This window comes from Impatiens glandulifera, chromosome 3 (genome assembly GCF_907164915.1).
Source record: "Impatiens glandulifera chromosome 3, dImpGla2.1, whole genome shotgun sequence".
NCBI classification, from domain to species: Eukaryota; Viridiplantae; Streptophyta; class Magnoliopsida; order Ericales; family Balsaminaceae; genus Impatiens; species Impatiens glandulifera.
In genome coordinates, this window is record NC_061864.1 from 62,675,368 (window position 1) to 62,688,385 (window position 13,018).

General features: G+C 34.5%; 1 protein-coding gene across 1 annotated transcript; it reads right to left on the reverse strand.

Moving 5' to 3' along the window:
- Window positions 1–550: 550 nt before the first annotated feature.
- Window positions 551–13,018, reverse strand: LOC124930592 (probable serine/threonine protein kinase IRE4). The gene is given in 28 exon segments (XM_047470924.1): window positions 551–627; window positions 630–687; window positions 793–812; window positions 815–866; window positions 1,646–1,703; window positions 1,772–1,892; window positions 1,956–2,019; window positions 2,147–2,252; window positions 3,418–3,497; window positions 3,917–4,042; window positions 4,140–4,221; window positions 4,816–4,878; window positions 5,569–5,753; window positions 5,863–6,004; window positions 7,532–7,695; window positions 7,756–7,772; window positions 7,775–7,830; window positions 7,832–7,845; window positions 7,926–8,066; window positions 8,229–8,256; window positions 8,258–8,319; window positions 8,802–9,042; window positions 9,132–9,304; window positions 9,964–10,517; window positions 10,520–11,195; window positions 11,775–11,981; window positions 12,078–12,154; window positions 12,444–13,018. Coding segments are annotated over 28 exon segments (3,858 nt in total). The 5' UTR covers window positions 12,658–13,018.

The following is a 13,018-nucleotide window of genomic DNA, read 5'->3' on the forward strand; positions in this document are numbered from 1 at the left end:
GCTTAGACTGGCTTGAACTCGGCTATTTCAAGTCTTAGTTCATAGCTAGTTAAATATAAATAAACTAGTAATTACAAATATAATTTTTTCACTTTAGATGGTATTATTTTATTGCTGAATCTGAAAGAGCATAATCTCCTTTTAAAACCTTTCCAATTCTGTATGAAGTTGAATGAAATTCAACTATGTCCATCCCCTTAAGCCCCACATTCGGAAGAATCTAGCTATAAACATATATATGTATATAATATATACTTTCACCTGCATTATTTATTACAACTCTCTCTATCCAGGTGGGGAAATTTTGCAGGACTTGGTATCTTCTGTACACATTCATGTGCAAAAATTGAGTGCCCAGAAATGGATATGTTCTTTTGAATCACTAGTAGTCTCTCTACTGCTATTAGTTATCCAATATCTGAAAAACGAAAAAAAAAGGATTTCAACATGATTACGGATTTTAGATATTTTTTTATCTGGAGAAGGCTAGCATAAACACTCCGGTGGTATGACCTTCCATGGCTTTAAATGAGAATTGAATTTGAGACCATTAATATCTTAGATCAAAGTTTTTAGCCAAAAAAGGGGGGAGAGACATCGTACCCTTGCTCGGGGAGGAGCATTTGATGGATCTTTCCAGTTCTGTAAGAGGACATCTCTGTTGATGGATGCTAATTGTGATAAGTTCTGTGAAAACAACATAAGCAAAAGTAATTATCTAGAAACCAATCATTTACACATGTAGAAAGGATATGGATAAACCGTTTGTTAGAAACCTACAAAATGAATTACCTTGAAAGAAAAGTTTATCATGAGAGATCAATTGAAGAACCAAATTGCTCAAGATCACCACAGTCATCCATCTTCTGAATAATACAATTAAATATCTGGATCAGCTTACATTAACACTCTAAAATGTGTTTCATTGCCTATAGCAAAAAAGTTTTAGAAAAAAAAAGGAACAAAGAAAATAATGATTGTCATTTAAAACACACAACTTTTTTCCTCACATTTAATTAAAAAAAGAAGTAACCATTTCCAGATTATGCTCCAAAAGATCAGCATTTTGTAACAGTAGTAGTATAGTAATTATTAGTAATATAGTGGTAATTTGATAATTAGTAGTTTATACATAGTAGAGGATGGTATTATTTGGAGTAATAAATGAAATAGTATTGAAACTGGATTATCACTTCTAAAAGACTTGGGCTATTCTGTCTCGTATACAATTCTTTTACAAATTTTAGATCTCTAGGCTCGCATGTAATGCATTTTCTCAGCAATATCTAATTGGTGTGTTTGCCAATATGAAAAATATTTTTCAAATTTACCAACAGTAAGAAATGCCTCAATACACTTAAGATCTTTTCACTTTTAGGGGAAGATTCCAATTTGAAAGGAAACATTAAATAGTTTGTATATTCTCTCTAAGATCTGAGACAAATTATCTTGGGAAGAATTAGGATGTTCCAGGCAGGTGAAAATGTTCATTTCCCGAACACTTAGTCATCCAGAAACTAGTCTATGTAAGGTTGCCTTTGATAACATAATTTATCACTTAATTAATGATTAAGTGTTTATTAAAATAATTTATTATTTAGATTCTATCTCAATAAAGCTAAGAAATTAATTGTTACAACAAAACTCTACCATTAGGAAAAAGGAATATAAAAATGAGAAAGAAAGGGCAGTTGGTAATAAGACTTTATGGATAGGAAAAGGAATTTACAAATGACAAGAAAAGGCACCTCAGACCCAGGAACTGAGTCACTAATTTCCGAAGCAGGAATCGTCCGAGTCTTGATCAGGCGCTACATCTGAAAGCTGAGTGTAACGAGGCACAAAATAACTTGTATCATCCACACTATCAAGGTGGGGTACAAAAGCTGCCTGTGGGTGTAAAGAAGATAATAAAGTGAGAAATTAAGGTTAGAAAAAACATTTAAATCTCAAATTTGAATACCTTTAGTGAGCAAGGTTGTCCCAGTTAATTCCTCTAAAGAAAGGATGATTTTTCACCTGCGAGGGTGTTTTTAAGGAAATGGTTAAAAATTCAGTAAATATGGCGCTTCCAAATGGATCATAAAGTAGAAGATAATGCCGCTAGAAGGAAATCATAGATTTTCCAGTGAACTGAATATACAACCTCTGCTGATCCTTTTGCACCAAGGCGTTTCTCTGGATCATGAACCAGAATTCTACAATTGATAAACAAAAAATTAGAATAAAGACTGTTGACATAATGCATCAAACTTTAAAAGCAGGCAAGACTTGCAGAGAAGGTTACCAATAGTCATAGTTCCACCAAGGACAATGAATGAGAATGATTGGATATTTCTAGCTGAACAGAGAAAATAATGGTCCCTCTTCCCTCTTTTGGCCAGTATGCTACTGTTTGAACAAGGTAGAATTGTTGCTTTCCTTTTTCATAACTTGTTATTAGAAAGAAAAATAGATGTATGACATGAAGTTACTTATAGGCATAGAAAGGCTGTTTGATCCGGTGTTATTTGAAAACGAAGGGGTTAAATCGGAAAGATAATGATAGTAAAGCAAAACTGAGGCCACGAAATGGTGAATTTTTCTCTCCTCCTTTGACTTATTAATATTTTTATTTTCTCCTCCTCTCTACTCCAATATTTCTCATTTTCTTCCGCCCGCTTCTTTCTTCTCTTTTTTACTTATTAATATTTGTTATTTTCCATTACTTCTAAACGTTCATCTAATATTTCTCATGACCTTTTAACCGTCCATTTTCCGCTAGACGCAGTGATTATCAACGGATTGTTCTAGTGAGGTAACCTTCCAGCTTTATTTTGGGCAACAATATGGTTCAATCTTTAAACAATAATTACATGTTCACTTTTTAATAAATTTAGGTGAAGAAACTATTATAGAAGAAAGAAGAAATGATACATAGGAGTGATGGAGAATAACAACGATGCACATTAAAACTCATCTTCGTCAAGCTTAAAAAAGGTCAACCTTCTTAATTGGAATGGCATTTTCATCTGAAGTACAACTTTTATAAAGCGCAGATGTTGGTTTCGGTATTTCCAAATTAAGCGGTAAAAATGAAGATGATAGAAAACAAAATATTTTTCTATTGGATGCGCTAAAAGTCGTAACAAAGTATATAGGTCAAGAAATGGTACTCAACATTCTTATCCCCCTGAATAACACATTAATCTTTACAATTTGTCTTAGTCGAAGGTCTAGGGTTTAGTACATTCTTGACCTAGATACTTGTACGACATTTAGCGCATCCTATAGAAAATAATTTGTTTTCCATCATCCCCATTTTACTGCTTAATTTAGAAATACCGAAACCAATATTCAGCGCTTTATAAAAATCATGTACTTCATCTTTAGATGAAATGGACATTCCAATTTCAGGAGGATTGACCTCTTTTAAACTTGACGAAGATGGGGTCTTCAAGTGCATCGTTGTTATTCTTCATCACCTCCCATGTATCGTTGTTATTCTTCATCACATCCTATGTATCTAATAGTATCTTGCCCAAAATAAAGCTGAAAGGTTACCTCACTAGAACAATCAGTTGATAATCGCTGCGTTGGGCAAAAAATGGACGGTTAAAATACAATGAGAAAGAAGACAAAGAAAATGAGAACTATTAGAGAAGAGAGGAGGGGAAAATAAAAAATATTAACAAGTAAAAAAGAGAAATTCACTATTATCCCAGTTTAGTGTTACTATCATTATCCAATTGAAAAAACTTTGTTTGATGTAAGAATTGGGTTATTTGAGTAATGATGACCAAAACGTCATTATTTAATACTATAAAATATTATAAAAAATTATAAGTAGTTTGATATTTTGGTTGATGACTTAAACAATGTGTCGGTGGTATTTGAATGTGATTATTTGGAAATAATCTCAACCCCACAATCAAACCAGGCCTGCGATAAAGGTTGTTTCACTAGAATCAGCAGTTGGGTAGAAACAGTTTAAAAGTCCAATGATAACTCCAGGGTGACTCAAAACTACAACCCCTTTCAGAAGGACAACACAGGATAGTGACTGTATATAGCACATATGTATAGTTGGATATGGAATGGGTTAAAGTTGCCGTGATGGGTCTTAAATCAAAAGCCTAGTTACAAATCAATAAACAAACAGCGTCTGAAACCAAAAGCCTCATTTTAAAGTGGGGAGCATGGCAGTAGGGGTCGTGCTTAACTTCCTTCAAGGAATAAACCCTGGTTTTCAAAAAAAATATCTTAATTTGTTTGATTTCTTAAGAATTACGATTCATTGATTTCCAAGAAAAACTACTGCATCTCGATTGAGTGTCCTCGAGTATAATTACCCGTGATAAAATGGGTTTTGAAAAATTGATGATGAACATGATAATTCATCTTCCAAGTCTAATTGACGAGCTTAACCAAGGTATTAGACAATGGATGTTCCACGCACAACTGGAATAAATTGTTTGTGAAGGTGAGCATAGTTGAATTTCATCATGCTCCCGCTTCGAGGGGAGGATGAAGAGAAACTCAAACTGACCTTAGTAACTACCAAAATTAGTTCTAGTTGGTTATGTTCAGTTAGTTAGTTTTTGTGTAATTAACATCTTGTATGATTGTAATGATGTACAAAAATACATGTAAGACAACATTTCCTTTCTTCTAAATATCTACAGAAGTCTCATTTATCTTGGTTGAACACAAGGACTCATGACCACCAAGGCTGTGCGTTCGAACCTTCATGACCATTTTCAAAACAAATCTTCTAAATATCTAATATATATATGTTCTATCTACCACCAATATTTGAAAATAATAAAGACCAACCTGTCAATCCAGTCTTGGGCCTCATAGGGAACATTTCCCCGGAACAGAAGGCATGGAACTTTCCTGTAAGAATGTTATCGAAATTCCATCTGTCAAGGTGCAAATGTTAAGAATGATTAGATTCCTCCTGCAAAAGTTTCAAATACTACACTCACATATATATGTCTTTATCATCTCAATGTCTAGTTCGCATCACCAAACATAGAGATTTTTATAAATGAAATCAGGCTTAACAGCTGTAATTAAGTGCAACCCAAAAGAGTATAATATAACAGGAATAATGATTTGAACCTGTGCAGTAAGCTTGACAAATATAAGTGACAATCAACAGAGGAAATATTTAAATACTAATGTCCTAAATTCATGCAAGAACCTACATCCATAATTCAAAAGTAAACTATCTTCTGACATCACTAGGATATTTTTACAATGGCTTTTGACTCCATATCCTTAATATATATATATATTAAAAGTGATACGTTTTTTTTTTATTAACCTCTGTGTTGCGGAGACCACAGACACCAAGGGAGAAAAACAACCAAATTAGCAAAATTATGATAAAAATTGTCATAAACTACACATCAGAATACTATAAAAGCGCAAAAAGAATCGAGAAGCTCAAAAGAGGTCATGATGTGCGCACCACGCTATCTTTGGACTCCAAATATTGAAGCCAAACAAAGCAAAATTACACAAGAGAAAGATGTGTTCAACCTAAAGTATAGATTCAATAAAAGAACCACATGCTAGAACCGTTGTGTAACTAATACCTCTGGATGTCCCGCTGTAAAGGGGGAATCCAGTGATAAACTCAAATAGAGAATCCCAACTGACCACCAATCAGCAGCATAACTGCAAGTTATTCCCGAATGTAATTTTAACTTTTGTTGTTTATTCAGGTTTGAGTATGTGTAGATACACATGATATGGTTTATACTCTATATTGGTAGACCTCTATGTAAACATGGATATGCAGATATGCTTCTGTTCGAACCATGCTCTGTGCCACAGAAGTATTTCAGGTGCTAAATAATCTGGTGTGCCTACAGCTGACTGCCGGTTTACATCATTCTTTGTTGGTTTAAGATTACTGGGGAGGACTGAAGGTGAAAATCCCATCTCTTTCAAGTCCAGGTAAATCCCCTGTGCTGTCATAAGGCCCAATCTTGGATAATCCAAAATCTGTGAGCTGGAAAGCAAACAGTCTTAGTTAAAAACAATACAGAATGATTGAAGAATTTTGAACTGTGTACATGCTACAGGTCCATTAAAAACAAACACGTGGCAGCAAATCAATGACATGTTTCTGGTGACATCAAGGCCTTTGTTTGATGATGACCTTTTTCATATCATCAATCAATCACTCAAATTATCAAACCGAATACTCTTACTTTTTATTTAATATAAATACAAAGGATAATTTAGTCATTTACCCTAATCCACTTCATCATTTCCCCCAAAAAAAAAACATATTATTTTAGAAAAATCTACATCCAAACAATCTCCAAATGAGTAGACTTTACAATCATTAGTACGATGTATATATAGATAGATATATCATATAAGAAAATGTTATTCAAGACAAAATGGGAAAGAACAAATAGGCCTACCAGTCTCATGTGTACTCTATTATTCAAATCTCCCCTTCATTTTGGAGTCCTCGCCATGTCAAATGTTCCTGCAAGCTAATTTATAGAAATCGGAAAATTGTAAGAACGGAGAGAGACCTGATCGAGTAACTGATGCAAAACAAATACTTCAAGGTAATTTCAGTCATAAACATAGTACAAGTCTTGTTCTTTTTCAAACGTTTCTCTATTTGTTCTTCCAATATGAAAATCAGCTTTTCCCCTCTTTAGATGCTGATGGTTTCTAGAGAGTGGCACAAAGAGACCATTAAGGCATTCAATACATTTGATTAAATTATAGAACATAGTGTCTCCAAGACTAAAACCAAATAGAGACCGTTACTCCTTGACTATTCAAAATGTATAGCAACAAGAGAACTTTTAAGGCATTCAATACATTTACTTAAATTATAGAACAGTGTATCTCCAAGACTAAAACTAAATAGAGACTGTTAATCCTTGACTATTCCATTACGTATAGCAATCATATCCGGCATCATTGTGCACTCGCCTTACATATTTGGACTACTTCCGTGTATCTCAACTTTCGGAGGTCATGCCTCGATCAGTCGTGGACTCATGAGTTCAATGGACAGGTTGGTGTTCATTGGAGGCTATTGAAGTTTGTGGAAATATTCAAACTAGGTTTATTTTATTCTCTAATTTATTTCTATATATTAGATAAATTACTTGAGATATTTTAGGAATTTTGATTTACTTTAATTGAGGAAATTAGAATAAATTAGTTCTGATCTTTTAGGTATTCTGATTTATCCTAATTGAGGAAAATCAGCTCCTACACTTGTATAAATAGGTATAACATATTATGAGTAGATCAAAAGCCTGTTTTTTTTCTCCATCTAAAATTCCACATGTAATTAGAGCAGATTTTATATTCTTGAATACGTCAAGCACGTCTTTCGTTGTTTCTGCCATGGCCATAGTAGCCATTGGTGGAGGGCTCTAATAATCCTGTTCCTATCAACCTTGTTTTTACTCTATTACCTTTATCTCTACATAAACCAACCGAACCAGCCCCTTCACTCATCCTTGCTGCCTAAGTTTTTTAACAATTTCGCATGTTTTACGAGAGATTGTCAACTGAAGTATTGACCAGAGAAGTATTTGTTCTTCCAGAGAAGAAGAAACATTCAGTAAGCATTTTTGTCATCCTTTTGAGGAAACCTCTCCTAGAAGACTGTCTATTTCCTTGTCTCCTAGCTTGGTAAAGCCTATCACCAACAAACATACTCTAGTATATAGATAGATAGCAACTAAAGCTTAAAACACAGTAGAGCTCACAAAAAATAACCTTGATATGGCCATCTGTGCAATCAATATGTTATCTGGTTTTAAGTCACGATGTACAATCCCTAGTGAGTGTAAATTTCAAAGCAAGAACCTGAAAATAGTGATACACTTTCCTTAAGTAGAGAGTAGCATTGAACAGAATAGCTCAAACATAAGAGAGTTTATACTGACCAATTCTGCAATATAGATGCGAGCTATATCTTCCTCGAGGCATCCAACTTTTCTCAGCAAAGAATAGAAATCACCACCGTTAAGATACTCCATCACCAAATAAAGCTTGTCTCTACTTGTGAATGAATAGAAAAACCGAACCTGCCACATACAACATCACCATCTCAAAAGCCTAGTCTAGAATGCACCCACGCCACTGGAAGTTCTGAGGCACTATATAAGTAGCTTCTGCAGGTTAATACATCTGACAGCAGAAGCATTTGAGTTATAAGTATAGAGCCTTAACACAGTTTGAAATATTACCACAAAGGGATTCCGAACAGTTATCAATATTGCGCTCTGCCAATATACGTTCAACATCATTTTTCCGGATCATATTAAGTTTCTTGAGAACCTGCATATGGAAGTCAGCAAAGTTGTGAAGCGGATCAAGAGTCCAGGGACAATAATAAAATTAATAAATATATAGCCAAGAAGATAAGTGGAGGATGGAAAACTAGCTAGCATTTAGCTAACTAATGAACTTAGCAAAATTACAATAACAGAGATTTAAATTTTTTGTACAAGTTAAGAAGCCAGGTGATTTTTAAGAAATCCACTTCTAAATTGTATGGGAAAATTCTTAAATAACTTAACCCTTTTTGACAATTCTTGTATGTTATAAGGCCCCATTTGGAAACACTTTTTTATTCTATCTGGAAACCTTTCCAGGTACAGACCACATTTCCAGATACATTATATCTCTCTGACTAAATTTTGTTTCCAAATGTTTTTGTATCTGGAAATACAAAAACAAATGCCTTTCCAAATGGGTCCCCAATGTTTAGATATGAAATATGTATTTCACTAATAAAAGCCTATCACAATTGAAGTTACCTTTATAGCAAATAAATCCCCTGTCGTCCGCTTGCGCGCAAGAAAGACTTTTCCAAAGGCACCTCTACTAATAGGTTTAATAATTTCAAAGTCATCAATGCTTGTTCTTTCTTTATGTGAAAGATGTAGAGGAGTAGACACAGTACTAGCAAAAGACATGTTATCCAACAAACTTTTAGAGCTATCTTGTCTGCTGAGGCTTTCTGAATCAATAACTTCACAAGCAAGTATGTATTTCTCTCTGCATACAGAAGCAAAAAAAAAAACAGAAAGGATATATCTACTTATTTAGTGCTTTTGAGTAGTTCAGATTTTTTTGTTCAAAGTTACCTTAAAAGATTCTCAATTCGACTTCCAAATGTGTCTATTACAAGTGCTTTAACCTTGCTTTGTTTCAAAACATCCTGTAAGTCTTCCATACAGGCAAGTAAATACTCAATGGAACCTATCTTGGAAATATCTGTTCCAGCCACAGAATGAGCAATATCTGATAGGTTGATCATCTACACAGAAGAAAAGTTTACAGTTCACACTAAGCCAAATGCATAGAGGTGACCAATAGGAAAATTTGATTGCAAAGAGGAATATTGGGAAGCAAAAAAACAAATGAATAGTAATGTTACCTTTACATGATCATCTGGACAGTTACTTACTCTAAATGATTAAGTGTTATTTGAAAAAATTGTTACTTAATATCACTTAATCATTTAAATTCAGCTATAAAATCTAGCTTAACTTAATTGGGTAATCTAGTAACAGCAACCAAAAGACTCAACTTACTTCATTATAAGGGTAAAAAGTCTTTATGTACTTTCCAATATAGTTCCATATTTATCAAATCAACTTACATATCAAACACTTCAAATTCAGATATTTCCATTTAGTTTATTCATCATTTATATTTCATATCTATAAATTCGGCCCTTAATTTTCATTTTTATCAAACAAACACTCACATTTTATTATCTTACACTATTTAACAATTCTATCAATATTATACAAAATAATGCAGATATAATATATTATAGTTGTGCAATGTTATCCCTTATTCAACATTAGTATTATCTACATCCTTATTTTCTTATAAACACACTTCAAGAATGCAAGCTATAGGGAAGTAATCAATCAAACATTACCAAATTATAAAATTGTGAAAACTTACATGTTGAACGTCCTCTGACCCGGAGAGGTGGTCCTGTTCTACCCAAAATGAGTCAAAATGTCCTGTTCTAGGGGTATTGCATGAAGAACTTGAAATACTCCCAGATGAGGAAGGAGGGCCACAATGACCAAGTTTCGTGCCCAAGTAACTTCTTAAATGGACGAGGGTTGCAATGTTAGAATCATCTAGACAAGCTGTGTCCATATCATGAAGATCTTCAAACATTCCTTCCACACCTTTACTTCGCCATTCATTCATCTTTGGGGAGCAAACCTCTGATGTGTTAAAGGAATTGATCATTTGTGCAACTGAGTTCTCTGTGCTTTTGTTTGATTCATGAGTACTTATATTGAAGGACTCTATTATTTGTTCAAGCATATCTGCAAGCTTTACAAGACGGTCATCTATATCTAAACCTTTTGTATCACATTTATCTGCATAAGCACAAATATAGGAATGAGACTCCAGTTGCAATGCAGGGACCGGTTCTTCGCATATTCTACAGATAACCATATCAGCTCCCTCAAACTTTGTTCTAGCCAATTCGACTGAAAGTTGTGATCTTTATCTTTTGTGTCATGGAGATATTCGTCGTCATTATCTTGGCCCACATGTTGACTATGTAGAATCATATCATTATCATGAGAATTCTGCACAGGATCCTTCAGTGCAATTGAACTGCAGCCATTTGCTAGCACTTCAACTATGGAAGATTCAGCTGCAGGGAGTACAGGAACCTGCTTTTGTCTCTGAAGTTTTTTCTCAGCATTGTTCATCAGGTCAGAGAAACATCCCCCCAACTTGGAATTCCCTAGATCAGGATCCCAGCTCATTTCAACAGAAGGAACATTGTCTAAGCATTTCTTCAACTTGTGAAGAGATTTGTTATCAAGAGGCTCAGTGTCTCTCTCAAAATGCAACAGCCTAGTACATCTCGTCAAGATAAAAAGCATGTGTGTGCAGAGCCATTTCAGTACTCCTTCATGACATTGTTTCCTCTTCTCGGTTAAATCTTGAACTATTGTTTCACAATTAATACGAAATTCCAGGGAACTCATTCCACTGCATTTTTCACCGAGAATCAGGAGATCCTTCACTGTTCTGTGTGCTTCAGAGGATAGGGAATCGTTCATTTCCAATAGTTCTTTTACATCCTCCGTAAAACAAGCCAACTCCGTATTCACGACTTCTTTTGCTGCATCAAATCTTGATGATAGTGATCCCAGAAGCTCCTAATGATCAACTCCAGAAAATGGACCCAGTAAGTATATCCCAACAATAACAGTATTTTAGTTTTATAAAGATCATATAAACCCTCAGCCCATAAGACTCCCCGATTGGTAAATGCTTAAGAATTCACAGCCAAATTCATCATTACTAATCAATAAACAGTACTTCACGTAAAAAAAAATCACTATACAGGTATATGTAAAGAGTAGCAAATATTCCACAATTTGATTACAAAAATTGAAAACAATACATAAAAAAGTTGGAAGCAATTCTGTAGCAGTTCAAAAGTACAGACAGGAATCCAATTGATATTAGTATGTTCTCCAAGATACTTCTGTGAAAGTATAAGAGAACTATAATTTAGGCAGAAAGAAAGAGCCTAGCAAGGCTAGACTTATAGGAACAGAAAGCTGATGAGAATAATAATTACTGAGTCAAGCAGCATATAATTTTAAAATCAAACCAACCTTTTTGCATCTTTTGATGCTGTAAAACACAACTCCCTTTCTGTAGATTATATAAACATGTATTTTGTTTCTCAATAAAAACAAAAGTGAAATGTTTAGAAAGTTGTCTCTTACCTTTAAATCATTATAGCTATGAGCTCGGGGATAAAGATGTTGAATACCACCCTTTGGTCCCAATTCTTGGGAGAAACTTTTCATGTTTGATACTTTAGTAGCAGGCCTCGCTGCTGAAGATTGGCTTGGCACTGAATGCGTTACCATCTTTTGCAGTTTATGTTTTGTCCGCTCCTTGCTAAGGGCCTTGGTATTTTGCTCCCTGTACTGTCAAATGAATGATTGCAAAAACTGTTTACCATTTAGACGCACATTTGCTTTTGAAACGCAAGACAGAAGTAACTTGAATGGATGATCTCTCACCTCATCGTCATCTTGATTAGAATCCTTGAAAAGACGTGATATTGACCACCAAGATGTCTTTTTCCCCTTCTTCTGTCCTATTAAGTAAAGGGATCAACAAATGCTCTAATAAAATAGTGCCCCCTTTCTTGGTTTTTCTTTTAAAGTAAAAAAACCAAACCATTCAGAATCTTACGCGAAACAGACAAGAAAAATGACCATAACAACCCATCTGCAAACAAATTCCTATCGCCTTCTTGTTTCATTTGACAGAAGATTTGAAAAAAGGAATAATAAACGAACATACTAAACACATAAAACCCCTAATTTGCATAGACCGTTTCTTGTATTAAATAGGCTTCTTCGTAAGAAAAAGAATACACGAACCTTCTCTAGGAACAGAAGGTTTTACATGTCCCTGACCTACCACCCATGGCTTCTTCTTCGGATGTGGCTTTCTATCAGAAGAAAGACCATAATCAACACGTTTGAAGCTAACCGAATCCATTAACTCAGCATCACGAGTCTTAATTCTATTCAAACCCGTCGGAATATCATCCTCTGAAACCAAATCCTCATTGGTAACCGTCGTCCCCGCCATCTCATAAAAGGCCAATTTCACGATACCAAATTCTAATATCTCTTAATCTCCCGTCCACCAGTCTAATATCAGCTGAAATCAGTGGCGGTGATCGAAATTCACGAGGAATTACCTGAAATTATGAGAATAATGCATGATTTGAGATGAAGGTGTACTTACGGAAGGAAGGAGATACAGAGATATATACGCGTATATGAATATATATGAATATATTACACGTATATATCTATGTGTTGTTGTTGTTGTTTCGTGTTGGTTTTGAGCTCTCCTTTAGGGAGAAGGAGAGAAAGGGTAATGGAGTGCAAGAAACTTCCCGGCGAAAATGGCTTTCAGTTTTCAAAAAAGCGAGAATGGAGCGTTG